General features: G+C 46.2%; 1 protein-coding gene across 1 annotated transcript in view; it reads right to left on the bottom strand.

Moving 5' to 3' along the window:
* FYB2 (FYN binding protein 2) overlaps positions 1 to 14594 on the bottom strand; it is a 151668-nt gene that overhangs the window by 126198 nt on the left and 10876 nt on the right. The window contains exon 2 of the mRNA XM_040231938.1: positions 8685 to 9117. Within this exon, the coding sequence (XP_040087872.1) occupies positions 8685 to 9117 (433 nt within the window). The remainder of the gene's footprint in view (positions 1 to 8684; positions 9118 to 14594) is intronic.

Genomic DNA, 14594 nt, shown 5'->3' with positions numbered 1-14594 from the left:
ATGTGGGAGACCCAGATTTGATCCCCGGGTTAGGAAGATCCCCTGGAGTAGGAAATGGCAACCCACTCCAGTATTTCTGCCTGGAGAATTCTGTGGACAGAGAAACCTGGTGGGCTACAGTCCATGGGGTCACAAAGAGTTGGGCATGACTGAGCAGCTAACACTTTCACTTTTCACATGGATATATTTGATGCTATTTTTTTTCCAATATGTCATCTCATTCATTTAATCCTGTTTAATAAGTGAGGATAGTGACTGCAGCCATGAAATTAAAAGATCCTTGCTCCTTGGAAAAAAAGTTATGACCAACCTAGACAGAATATTAAAAAGTGGAGACATTACTTTGCCAACAAAGGTCCGTCTAGTCAAAGTTATGGTTCTTTCCAGTATGGACGTGAAAGTTGTACTATAAAGAAAGCTGAGTGCCAAAGAATTGATGCTTTTGAACTGTGGTGTTGGAGGAGATTCTTGAGAGTCCCTTGGATGCAAGAAGATCCAACCAGTCCATCCTGAAGGAGATCAGTCCTGAATATTCATTGGAAGGACTGAGGCTGAAACTGAAACTCCAGTACTTGGGCCACCTGATGGAAAGAGCTGACTCATTGGAAAAGACCCTGATGCTGGGAATGATTGAAAGTGGGAGGAGAAGGGGATGACAGAGGATGAGATGGTTGGATGGCATCACCGACTCAGTGGACATGAGTTTGAGTAAACTCCAGGAGTTGGTGATGGACAGGGAGGCCTGGTGTGCTGCAGTCCTTGGGGTCACAAAAAGTTGGACATGACTGAGTGACTGAACTGAATAAAAATATATTTTTATAACTTTTTAAAAATAAAAACTGAGGGCCCCTCCCCATTCCCCTGGGTAGACCACAGCCTCAATGCACACAGGCAGGAGTGGCAGAGACTAAATTCAGATCATGATCTTCAGACTCCCAATTCAGTGCCCTTTCCTGGGTACCACAGCTTGGGGGAACGTCCCTACACAGAAACAGCACTGGGTAAAAAATAAAACACAGGAGACTTTGGGGTGATATTTTTAAGGATGTGGAAGATGGACCTCTGTCCTGATCCTTTAAGTGCTTAAGGGAAAAATGCTGGTTTGTTCTTGTATATCAACTTCGAATTGTTAAACATTGTTCCCAAGTATGATTTCCTTATTCCTACCGAAGATAACACACTGATCTTTAAGGTGAGCTCTTGATTGGCTCACACAAAGTAGAGAGTGCTTTGAACTCTACTGTCTCCTCTGCTCAAATTTTGGAATGGGGAATTGTGATAATATCAACAATTCTGAATATTTTTATGGCATTCTATTATTTACAACAGTACTTTACAGACATTATCCTAAATAATCCTCATGGACAAAATATCAGATAGGTATTATTAGACACAGAGATAAGAACACTGGGTCTCAGAGAAGTAGAGTGATTGGGATGATAGACCTAGACTCGAATTCAGGTGTACTTTTTTTCTTTATTGATTTACAGAATTTTGTTGGTTTCTGCTAAACATCAACATGAATTGGTCAGGTGTTCTGTTTTAAAATTTTCGAAATATCTCTGTCCAAAAAACCATTCAATATAACCGTAATTGAACCAAACCAAAGGTCAAGATGACTCTGAGTCAAATATATCTGAGTTTGAATCTTGAGTCTGCCTTATATGTAAAATGGAGAAGATGAAAACAGTAAGAGTGAACAATAAGAAATAAAAACCAACTTTTTCCTATATTATAACCCAAAACTGCTTATTCTGGACTTCCCTGGTGGTGCAGTGGATAACAATCTGCCTGCCAATGCGGGGGATGGGTGCAATTCCTGGTCTGAGAAGACTCCACAGGCCTCCGAGCCACTGAGGCTGTATACCACAACTACTGAGCCCCTGTGCCACAGATCACTGAAGGCCGTGCACTCGAGAGCCCGTGCCCCGCAGCAAGAGAAGCTACCACAAGGAGAAGCCCATTTACCATGACAAAGAACAGCCCCTGCTCGCTGCAGCTAGAGAAAGCCTGAGCACAGTAGTGAAGATCTAGCAATTAAAAAAAATAATTAAAAACAAACAAAAGCTGCTTATTCTTTCTGAAGCACATAATTTAACTTGCCTGTATTTAGTATGTCCTAACAAAATATGAGTATTCATTTTGAAAAATCACCCCAAGACTTGGGTATTTTAGAGTTTTACAGATGAGAAAAACCAAACCCAGGGCTCGGTGATCAGGAAGGAATACTGACCAGGATGCTGAGATCATTTCACTCCATTTCCCAAGCCAGGTGCTGATAAATAACCTCTCAGATTTCTTCTTTGAAGAGCTAAGCACAGCTGTCTTTTTTGATCATCAGAACAACAACATGGCCCCAAATCCTTCCCAGGTTGATGGGGGAAGGGCACTGTGTTGAGTATTCAAGTGAACTCTCTTTAACAGTCAGGTCCATGTAGGAGCTTGCTAGGCCTGCTCTGAAAAGGTACCCCTGACTGTGTGACTCAAACAACAGAAATGTGTTGCCCCATGGTTCTGGGGGCTGGAAGTCAAAGATCAAGGGCCATCGGTGTGGTGCCTTCTGAGGGCTACGAGGGAAGGGTCTGTTCCCTTCTCCTTGGCCTGTGGGTGGCCATCTCCATGTTCACAAGATGTTCTCGCTTTATCTTCACACCGTCCTCCCTCCGTGTGTATCTCCGTGTCCATCCCTCCTTTTCATCAGGACATCAGTCATATTGGATTAGACCTGCCCCAGTGACCTCACTTTATCTTGGTGACTTATGTAAAGGCTCTGTCTCCAAATAAGGCCAACTTCCGAGACAGTGGGAGTTAAGATGTCAACATATGGGACTGGGGGAGGGGACAGAGTTCAATTCATAATGGTCCATGTATTATTACTGGGAAGTGAAGTGAAAGTCACTAAGTTATGTCCAACTCTTTGAGACCCGATGGAGTATACAGTCCATGTAATTCTCCAGGCCAGAATACTGGAGTGGGTAGCCCTTCCCTTCTCCAGGGGATCTTTCCAACCCAGGGACCAAACCCAGGTCTCCTGCATTGCAGGCAGATTCTTTTACTGTACCATATCACTATTTTAGCTTGTAGAATTACCTGCCCTGTGACCTCACTGAGCTGACCTAAGCTCTTTATATAAAACTCAGCTGACTGCCGAGAGGTAGATGCCATGCTCCCCTTTACAGATCGGGTACCTGGGCACAGAGAGATAGGTAACTTGCTCAAAGAAAAAAAGCTAGTAAATTGTGGAGCAAGAAACTGAAACCAGTTGGGCTGCCCCAGAGCCCATGCCTTTAAGCCTCAGGCTGTGATACCTTTGGGATCTCACAGTCCAGACCTAGGGCTGGTCAAAAGGCTGGGAACTTGCAAGCTGGAGAAAAACCAATCATGACCACCCAGGAACAAGAGAAGGCTTCTCAGGAAGGTGATAGCTGAGCTGAGTATTAATGAAGTGACAAGTAAGATTCTAGCGAGAGGAATGTGCATGGTGCAGAACAGGCTGGAGCATAAGGGATGCAGGATCAGGGAGCTGAAGTGAGAGTACCTTGACCTTGTCCAGAAGCCCCTGGGCTCTGCTGCACAGGCAATGGGGGACAATTTGAGGGGATCTGGCAGGGGTGTGACATGATCAAACTCGCCTGTTAGAACCACTTCTCCAGTGGAGAAATGTGGATGCCTAGTTTGAGGAAGAGAAAGCTTGACTCAATGTCAAGGTAACTGGGTAACTCCAGGGTACAAGCTGCTGGTTAAGACTGAACATCAGCCCTGCAGCTATGCAGGTCACTTCATGTTTCATGATCAAGGACTAAGCAACACTGTTCAAGAGGCCTCTGCAGCACAGCTTCTCGGCAAAGATAGAAAGGAGGTGACCAGTCTTAAGGCCACCTCTTGGAATTCCCAAGAAGCTTCACCCAACCATCTGATCTGAATCCCTGTGCACTCCACTTGTCCAAGGACAAGCTCATTAACAATAGACCATCTTCTCAGTAATATCTTTCTCAGTGGGCCCATCCCTTTCCAGACGCTACCCTGCTTCATGACCTATTTATTAAGAATCAGAATATTCAGGAGAAACCCCTGAAATCGTTCTTGAGGGCTTGCTAAGTGGTCTCACTTAGCATTCAGAACCTGGGTTCTAGACAGAACTGTCAAAAATAAGCCCCCTATGACCTTAAGACAGTCCTATGACGTCAGAGCATGACAAAGACTACAGGGGCGTGTTTAGTCCCATCCCAGAGGTGCTGGCCCTCAGTGGCTCCCTTGGTCTCCAGCATGAAGCACATCTGTGTTCAAGGGCTTCAGGTATTGTTCAGTCACTAAGTCATGTCCGACTCCCATGGACTGCAGCACGCCAAGCTTCCCTGTTCACTATCTCCCAGTGTTTGCTCAGACTCACGTCCATTGAGTTGGTGATGCTATCCAGATACTGATGCTTTCAGTGTCTGGCTCTGATTTACTTCTTGGGATTTGGCTCTTCCCTTGTCCCTCCCTCCCCTTTCTGTCCTTCCTCTGACATGCATCTCAGATACCAGCTCCTCCAACAGACCCTGGACGTCCCACTTAGAGTTAGGTCCCCATTCTTGGTGCTCCTGGTAAAACCTGAGCCTTTCTTCATTATCCTACTTTTCATTAATACTGCAATTGTCTGTTTTCTTGACACTCTCCCCTGCCAAACTGAGCACCTAAAGGACATGTATGATAGACCCCCTCTCAGAAATTCTAAGCTAGGCCCTGACTCAGAGAAGATGTTTGGTGATTTTCTGCTGAACAATGCAAGAGGAGAGCCTAATAATCTGATGATGCTAGAGTTTACTCTCAAAAAATAACAAAATCATTTAAGAGCATCCATTATGTATGAAGCATAGCTGAGAAGTAGTTACAAAATGTGCAACTTTTCCCTCCTGGGCTCCAAGTTTCCCATCTCTAAAACGGGAGTCATTAGACTGACTGGTCTTTGAAAAATCTCCCAACTCCTACATTTTATTATTCAATGGTTGGCCCAAATCACTTGGCTAGTAAGAGGCAGAAGCAAACATAAATACAGGTATCTGGACTCCAATGCCAATGCTCAGGAGAAGGCAATGGCACCCTACTCCAGTACTCTTGCCTGGAAAATCCCATGGACGGAGGAGCCTGGTAAACTGCAGTCCATGGGGTTGCTAAGAGTCGGACACGACTGAGAGACTTCACTTTCCCTTTTCACTTTCATGCATTGGAGAAGGAAATGGCGGCCCACTCCAGAATTCTTGCCTGGAGAATCCCAGGGATGGGGGAGCCTGGCAGGCTGCTGTCTATGGGGTCGCACAGAGTTGGACACGACTGAAGCAACTTAGCAGCAGCAGCAGCCAGTGCTCATTCATCAAGAATTCAAGTACCACTTTCTAAGCGCCCCCACTGACAAGCAATCTCAGCTTAAAAATGCTAGGATTCTCTCTTGCCAAGACTGGGGAACTACTCAGCTGAGGGAAGGCACCAAGGTAGAACTTCATCAACCTCTGAACTATGTAACATAGTATATTTTTACAGAACTCCCTGGAGCCTTATATCCATGGGGGAGAATGATACTTTTATAACTAAAAGAATGAAAGAATTAATAGTTCCAGTATCTACTGTTGCAAAAACAGACCACCTCACAACTGAGTGGCCTAAAACAATAACCATTTTTCCTTATCTCACAATTGAGCTGGGATAGGAATTTGAGCTAGGTTCAGTAGGGTGACCCTTTTGTTCCACAGGGTGGCAATAAAATTGCCCCAGTGGTATCTCACCAGTGAATGGGCTGGTCTGCAGAACCCTGGTTCTTTGTCATGCAGGAATGCTGGAAGGCTAGGTTTAGCAGGAACTGTCAACCAGAGCAGCTGTATAGTCCTTTACGACACAGCCTCTAAAATCACATAATGTTACTTGTGTCACAGTCTATTGGCCAAACCAGTCATGATTCTGCCCAGATTCAAGGCAAGGGAACACAGACTCCACATCTTGATGGGAGGAATGTCAGAGAATGTGCAGCCAAGTTTGAAAACCACCACCGTAACATATACTAAATGCTGCTATGCACTCAGCATTATGCCAAGCAATGAAAATTTTTTATGTTAATCATATTCCTGCCTGGGCCTCCCCCTCAAACTCTAAACTCAATATCTGTATACTCAGCCCCTCAACCTATAATTTACTATGTCTAAAACTGACCCCCTGGTCTTGCAAACCTGTTCCACCTTAAATCATCTCATTCAATGTCAACTACATTCTTCAAGGTGCTTAGACTTCACACCCTGGCATCACTTTCTTTCACATTTTTTGTTTCATCCCTCAGTTAATCTTGTTAAATCCACCTTTAATACATATCCAGAACCTAACCATTTCTAGTCACCTTTATTGCTAAGACTCTGGCCTGAGCCTCCATATTCTCTTGCTTGAATTTGGGCAAGAGCCTCCTAACTGGTCAGCCAGCTTCTAATCCTGCTTCTTCTACCATTTAGTTTCTAAACAACAGCCAGGTGATCCTTTTAAAAAGTAAGTTGGGTCATTCTCTTCTGCCACTCATTACACTCAGGTGCTCTCCATCTCAGTTGGAGGAGTACCTGGAATTCCCACAATGGCCTCCAGCATCCTACGTGACCTGACCTCCTCTTCTTCCCACGCTCTCCTTTGATCTCTCCACGCTGGGCATCTTACTGACTCCTTGAACATATCAGACAAGCTTCTGCCCCAGGGCCTTTTTGCACTTGTTTTTTTATCCCTCTGTAGAGTGCTCGTCCCTAAAAGATCCACAGCACCAAAGTTCTCACCTGCTTCAAGCTTCTGCTCAAATGGCACCTTGTATTGATGCCTTTCTTGAAACTATCCCATTTAAAATATCAGCCTCTCCTGCTCACTGCCTCAGAGTCCTTAAACTCTGCCTTCCTCTGTGGTTCTACATTGAATTCACTGCTATTTGACCTAATGTGTGTGTGTCTTCACCAGTAGAACACAAGTTGTATGAAGGCAGGCATTTCTGGCTGGGTCACTGCTGCATCTGCAGCCCCTGAAAGAGGCCTAACAACACAATGCAAGTGCTTAGTTATGCATATGGACTGGGTATTTTGTTAGCTTTACAATAAACAAATCCTCCTTTTAAAATGAGAAATAACCCATATTTCTCTTTTGATCTTTTCCCCCCTCTTTCTCTGAGCAGAAAACATTGCATAACCACATCAGCTTATCCCATAACTGCATTATCTTGTCCCATAAAAATGCCATGAGCTAACATGCCCTTTGGTACATTTTTCTCTCCAGTTACCTAACATTCCCCTGTCTTCCAGTTGTCATCCTTGCCGGCAGTGCCTGGCATATAGTTGGCACTCAATATTTGTTATTGACAAATCGCAGTCCATGCTTTGGCTCTGCTGCTTACCCGCTGTGTGATATTGAGTAACAAACAACATTCTGTTTCCTCCCTGTAAGAACTGGGGCAGAAAGCACTGACCTCGACCTCACTGTGTTGTTACCTAGATACACTGAAACAATGGAAGCTAGTGCATACCCTGGCATATCAGAGAGGGCAAAATATAAGTTTGTTTCTTTTTTTTTTTTGGTCACAACCATACTGGATCTAGTCACCCTGACATTTTCCCATCAATTAGGAGTTTCTCAGAAATTGCTAAAATTGTAGGATAGAGAGAGAATTCAGAGGAGGGGAGACAGAAACCATACTAGCATGCCTTTGTTCTCTCTTCCAAAACTCAGCTAGCTGGAATGGAGGGTCAGCCAGAGAGAGACATGTGTCCACTGCCCTTGGACCAAGGGGAGCTGCTTCTGATCGGTGACCGCTAAAATGGCTCCTCCATGCCCACATACAACCAACCTCTGGGAAGGAAGTGCCTGACTCACAGAAGAAAATGACTCGATTCCAGATGTATAATAAAGAAGACAATGAAGGTGAAACTATCATCGCCCTGCCCCCTTGTAGAGAAACTGGCTTATTTTAGAGAGGCAGGGAGGCAGCGGAGAATTAGAAAAGCAAAGAGGAAAATATGGTCAGTCAGGTGAAAAAACTCTCCAACTAGGCAAACAGGATGTGGCCATCCATCCAAGCAGAAGGGAAGTTCACCTGCTCGGTGCGGGGCACTTCCCCAATTTTTGTTTTTTTAACAAACACCTCCAATCATCTCACTAGTTATTCTAATAGTAATCCTATTTTACAAGTGAAGAACAAGAGGCTAAGGGAAATGAACTTACTGGCCCCAGGCCATACAGTTTATAAGAAGCAGAGCCCGCAGGAAAACCACAAGCCACAGAAGAGCCCCTGCAGCCTCCGACCAGGAAGCTCTCTCGAGAGGACTGGCAAAAGGACAAGCAGACAGAGAGCAACACTCACTGACACCCAGGCTGGTGGGGGGACGGGGGTGGGGGGGATGAGTCGGGGGAGAGGAGGTTAGAAGCCTAGCTCACGGCGCTGGAGGTATAGAGTCCCTCACACCACCCCTCCTGAGACCCTTGCCCTTCAGCCTCCAAGGTGGCACAGGACAGGTACACACACCCCTCTTCAGTCTCCCCACCCTACCCCCGCCCGGCCAGGCCAGTGTGAGCTGGAGGGCATGAAAGTTTACTCCTCTCCTGGAGGCGGGGTGCACAGGCAGCCTCTCCCCACGCTTTCTCCGGGAGGAACTGGACGCACAAGAAAGCCCACGGCCAAACCCACCACTACTTACCACTTCCATGACTTTCTTCCGAGGTAGAGTCTGGAAGACAAAACCGGTTTCCCAGAGCTGGATCCTAAGGCCAAGGGTCTGTTGGGCTCTGCCTGCGCCTGCCAGGGAGCAATCGCTTCCCCTGGCCGCCGCCGCGGAAACACCTGAGCCCGGGCTCCCCACCTGTCCCGCCTGGGCGGCGGCTCCTCCCTCTGCTGGGGCTGGAGCGCTCTCGCCCGCGGCGGGGCGCGCGCCGGCCTCCATCCGCCGAGTTCGCAGGTCCGGCACCTGCAGGGGGCGAGGGATCTTTCCGTCCAAAGATCCGCAGACTCTGGCGCTACTCAGCCAGCGCCTCTGCCCGCTGTTCTCTCCCAGGCTGGTCCGCCCGTCGCCCTGCAGGGAGTTCACGTTGTGCGCTCGTGGGAGTAGCTGGTGAACAAGGCGGCTGGCGGGGCTCCGGTTAGGACAGAAGGCTCAGACCATACAATGTAATTTTTCTCGGTCACAGTTTCGGCCCCACTCCAGCCCTGAGAATGGGTGCTTTCCCTCTTGTTAACAACGGGAAACCAAAGCCCAAAGGGGACAGAGCCTGCCCAAGCTCACGGGGGATTTCAGGGAGCCAGAAAGAGAGCTGTTAGAGCAGGGCACCTGTTTTGGTCAGGCCGTATCTGAGCATGTGGATACATTATTCTACCCAAATCTTCCATTTACCCTGGGGAGGCTTATAATCCCATTTAAAACGAGGGAAGGAAACAGGATCAATAACCTGCCCCATGGTCACATAGGTGGTAAGTAGAAGGCTCGGGGTTTCAACACAGGTCTGCTGCTGCTAAGTCGCTTCAGTCGTATCCGACTCTGTGTGACCCCATAGACAGCAGCCCACCAGGCTCCCCCGTCCCTGGGATTCTTCAGGCAAGAACACTGGAGTGGGTTGCCGTTTACTTCTCCATCAGCATAGGTCTGGCTAATTCTAAAAGGATTTTGTTTTTCTGGCTTCTTGTGTGTTCATGCTTTTGTTTGTTTTCTGACAGAGCTGGTGCTGGAAACCCAATCTCTAGTTGTTCAGAGCTCACAGCTGTCCTGGAGTTGGGGTTCCAGCCAGCAGCTTCTTCTCTGTTTCAAGTACAGTCAGTGTGACTTTTCTTGCTTTGTTAGGCCAAGTTCACAAGAAATGAAAAGCCTGCCCTACCCTGTCCAGGGAAAGGGGAAGAGGGGAAGTAGGTGAGAAAACTCAGTTAAGTGCCCTTTCTTCTAACAGGTGGCTCCCATACTGAGCTGATCATCACAGCTGCCAAGGAATGTGTTAAAACTATAGGCAGGCTTCAAGGCCCTAGGGCAGACAGGAGCACCCTCTTCTGGTCTAGGGTCTGGGAATCTGAATTTTAATCCGATTTTTAGGTCAAGGTGTTTTAATAATAAATGACTCACAGATCTACCTTTTATCTCATCAGTCAGCACACAGACACACACACACACTACAATTAAAATTTTTCAAAGCAATAGTTGCTCGTGCTGTGTGTGATCACCCTGATATTTTCTATTTCTGAGCCCCGATGTGCTGTTTAATTAAAAAAAGTCGATGGCCAGCCCACTCACTCCATTGATTTCATAACTCCCAGTTTGCTCCACACTGTGGTGGTATGGGCTCTGCCCACGAACAGATGGGGGTGTCACTCCTCCAAGCTAAATGAGGCTCAAGCCCAAGATTCTCTGTAACTTTCCTTCCAAGCCCGGCCTTCACTCAGGTCAAGGCAAGGATGCTTTGCGTACTTGTTTACAACATATGATGAGAAATCATGGGCAAGCTCTCAGGAAGGGAAGCCTCTCCCGACCCCGGGTGATAATTAGGCTGTCAAATACCTTTTGCTCTTAATGCTAGGGCACCCCCTGGTGGCTTCAGGCCAGCCTACAAAGACAGAGGGATGGAGTAGGCAGGTCAGAAGGGCTTTCATCTCTCTGGACCTGGCAGGACTGACCGCGCTGTACTTCTGGTTTGGTTTAGGACACGTTACAGTGGTAGGTCAAAGGATGTCATGGGCACTACTTATTGGTAGCTGTTAGGAGTGTTTTGCAAGTGGGCTTAAGAGCTGTGACTCTGTGACTCTGTAGGATTCCCTGTTATTACCTTATGATCCTCTAGGTGCTCAACTCAGTTTCACCACTAGATGTTGGCCTTGGGATTCTCAACAAACTCCTGGGGTGTATGTTCCTGGTGTGTACAACTAGATAAGAGGGCTGACAATGTTGGCTTGAGGATTACAGTGCCAGGCAAAAATCTCTACAGTGTTTACTGCTAAATAAGCACCAAAAGCTCCTCTCTTCCTTGTTTCTTTTCTCCTCAATTCCTGATGGCTCTGTCACTGCCAAAATGCCCATGCTGCATTTGGATGTACTGAGGCAGGAACACTGCTCTATTTCCCTGTAATGGTCCCAGTGTGCTCGGGAGCCCCATCCCATGAGTAAGCAGGCCTTTGCATTCAGCTTGGTAGGAGAACTCACACATGCTTACGTGGGAGGGGAGAGGCAGAAAAGAAGGTTCATAGTGGAGACACTGTGGGTAGGGGGATTGGAGATGTGAAGTTTGAGGTTTGATCTAAGTTGAGATCTCATCACTTCATGGCAAATAGATGGGAAAACAATAGAAACAGTGACAGACTTTATTTTGAGGGGCTCCAAAATCACTGCAGATGGTGACTGAAGCCATGAAATTAAAAGATGTTTGCTCCTTGGAAGAAAAGCTATGACAAACCTAGACTGCTTATTAAAAAGCAGCAACATTACTTTGCCGACAAAGGTCCATCTAGTCAAGGCTATGGTTTTTCCAGTAGTCATATAGGAATGTGAGAGTTCGACTATAAAGAAAGCTGAGCGCTGAAGAATTGATGCTTTTGAACTGTGGTGTTGGAGAAGACTCTTGAGAGTCCTTTGGACTGCAAGGAGATCCAACCAGTCCATCCTAAAGGAGATCAGTCCTGAATATTCATTGGAAGGACTGATGCTGAAGCTGAAACTCCAATACTTTGGCCACCTGATGCAAAGAACTGACTAATTGGAAAAGATCTTGATGCTGGGAAACATTGAAGGTGGAAGAAGGGGACAACAGAGGATGAGATGGTTGGATGGCATCACCATCTCGATGGACATGAGTTTGAACAAGCTCCAGGAGTTGGTGACGGACAGGGAGGCCTGGCATGCTGTAGTCCATGGGGTCACAACACGTCGGACACGACTGAGTGACTGAACTGAACTGAACACTTCAGGAAAAATAATTCAACTGAAGAAAGAAGTGTGGGGTCCTCCTGTACTGGCAAGGTGGTAGGTGGCCCACTGTGACCTGCACTTAATCATGGAGCAGGAAATGACTGACCGAGTTCGGACTCTCCTAGGGAACAGTGTCCCAGACTTTACAAATGTCACCTTATTTAGTTTTTATTGTGATTCTCATTTTCCAGTGGAGGAAAATGAGCCACAGACCCAGGAAGTCAGAAAGTCACTGATCCCAGGCTAAGGCAGTTAACAAATGGGAAAGCAGACACTGCAATCCAGGCAGTCTGTCTCCAGAGCCCACACTCACCACCCCTCTGGTTGCTTCCACTTGCATCCTTGAGAAATAGAGACTCATAAACACAGAATCTGAGAGCTTGGAGGGTTATTTGAACCCTCTTGTAGTCACTGAGAAAGCTTAGCAGATCCTTGGGCTAAAGTTAGGCTCCATATCTCATAGGTATTGCTGTCTTTCAAGCCCCTAGCTTCAGTTTGCTCCTCCTTGTAGTGGGGATAATGGACCATACTCACCAATGGGGTCTTATCCATTCTTGTGCATACTGAGCAGTAGAAATCAGTATTTCCAGCACGTTCTTCATGATTCCAAACCTTACTTTCAGTCCTGGACACTGCTGGTAGCTTTTTAGTGTTTCCATTCATGTCTGTTTTTCATTTCTTGGCAAACATATTGCTTACACTTTGCACCGTAAGTAAGGGTTTGTAGCAGAATACTGTGATATTTTTTTAAAAAGGAAGATTTAAGTAATATCCACAAATGGGAAATGCTGTGCATTCACCTCTTCCTAGGGTAAAGCTCTGAGCACTGTTCGTGATGTGAAGACAAAGCTGGAGCACATTGATTGTCAGAATCAGGATGTGCGGCTGAAGCAACCCATTATTAATATTAAAATTATTATTGGTTACATTAATCATTTCTGAGGATTTCCAGTGCAATGTGTGGTTTATTTATGTATAATTTATATCCTGACTACTTTCAAAAGGGAGAGAAGGAAAGATGAAGGGAACTTCAATTTATTGAGAATCCATTGTGTAACAAGCTATGTGGTTTGCGTATATTTTCTTCTGTTCCTCAGGACAATGGTGAGATAAGAGAGGTTATCTCTGGTGGACAAGTGAAGCACATGAGACTCAGGAAAGTCAAGGCAAATTCTCCGGCCATGCAAAGTCCAAGTCTGACTCTCTGCTTTGATTCTACTCTACTTTCACTGGAAAATCCATGGACAGAGGAGTCTGGTAGGCTGCAGTCCATGGGTCACTAAGAGTGGGGCATGACTAAGCAACTTCACTTTCACTTTTCACTTTCATGCATTGGAGAAGGAAAAGACAACCCACTCCAGTGTTCTTGCCTGGAGAATCCCAGGGACGGGGGAGCCTGGTGGGCTGCCGTCTATGGGGTCGCACAGAGTTGGACACGATTGAAGCGACTTAGCAGCAGCAGTAGCAGCAGCTACCTTCACCCATGGCTTCTTCCTCCCCTCCATGATGCATCCAGAAGGACTTGAAGGACTGGGCAATACAGAGCCAAATAGGATGATTAAACAGAAAGATAAAAGCCATACAGAGGACAGGGTGGATGGGAAGGCAGAAAGGATTGATGAACAGTGTGGAAATATGAGATGATTACTACAAGGTATGCAATTAAATGGACATAATTTAAGGATAAAATACCTCAGATTATGTTACGAGATGTGTGGGTTCAAGAAAGGGTCTGCTTCCTTCCTACCAGTTTGTGAAAACTGTACAAGCCAGATGGTTTGTCTTTTTTCTGGAAGGAAGCTCACATCTGAATTTTGTGCTTATCTAGCTCATCGTCTTAATAGTATATCATAATTTAGTAAGAGCTTTTTTGAAGGATGCTAAATAAACATGACCAAGGCAAGTTGCTTTCCCTTTAACAAACATGGCTAAGGCAAGTTGCTTTCCCTTTAACAGCCTTTTATCAAGAATCTGAGCATCTAGTTTGTGTCGAGTTCTGCTTGGAGCTGGAGACATAGCAACCCTTTAGGCTCTTGTAAGGAAGCCATCTTCCTCTATTAACACCAGTTACATTATGTATGCATCACTCAGATGAATTATTAATATGTTTTTCTGATCTGCTTTTCTTGTAGAGATCAAAGGAATACCACTCCTCAGCGGGAAGGAGCTGGGCTTGCCTGAAAGTAGGGAATTGTTCCCAATATCAGTCACGCCCATATCCCATCATCCAGAAAAGGGGTTCTTCAGATGGGCGATTCTATCAGGAAACTCTCTGTCTCTCTTTGGTCATGTTTCCTTGGAAAACATAGGACTACCACATGGAATACCGCCTGGAATACCGCATGGAATGCCGCACGATTGCAACTCGGAGGCTCGGAGTACTGAGGATAGGAGTGGCACAGGTCAACTGGCATATGACTCGTGAATCCTAATTTGGGTTAGCTGATTTTACATGTATTTGAAAGCTCTATCAAAGGGTAAGTGTTGGATCTGCTTTCCTTGCAAGGAGTTACGGAGGAATAGCTTCTCTCCTCCACCCAAGTACCCATCCCCCTGCCTCTAATCACTCCCCCACAAATGCCATGCTTTACTTTGTGGACTTGAGACACATGTATGGCATTCCTCAATAGGATGGGTCAGATGGCCGATGACCTGTGGCTGCAGGACAGG

This window comes from Oryx dammah, unplaced genomic scaffold (genome assembly GCF_014754425.2).
Source record: "Oryx dammah isolate SB20612 unplaced genomic scaffold, SCBI_Odam_1.1 HiC_scaffold_28, whole genome shotgun sequence".
Classification (NCBI taxonomy): domain Eukaryota; kingdom Metazoa; phylum Chordata; class Mammalia; order Artiodactyla; family Bovidae; genus Oryx; species Oryx dammah.
This window is presented reverse-complemented; position numbering and strand designations above follow the sequence as displayed.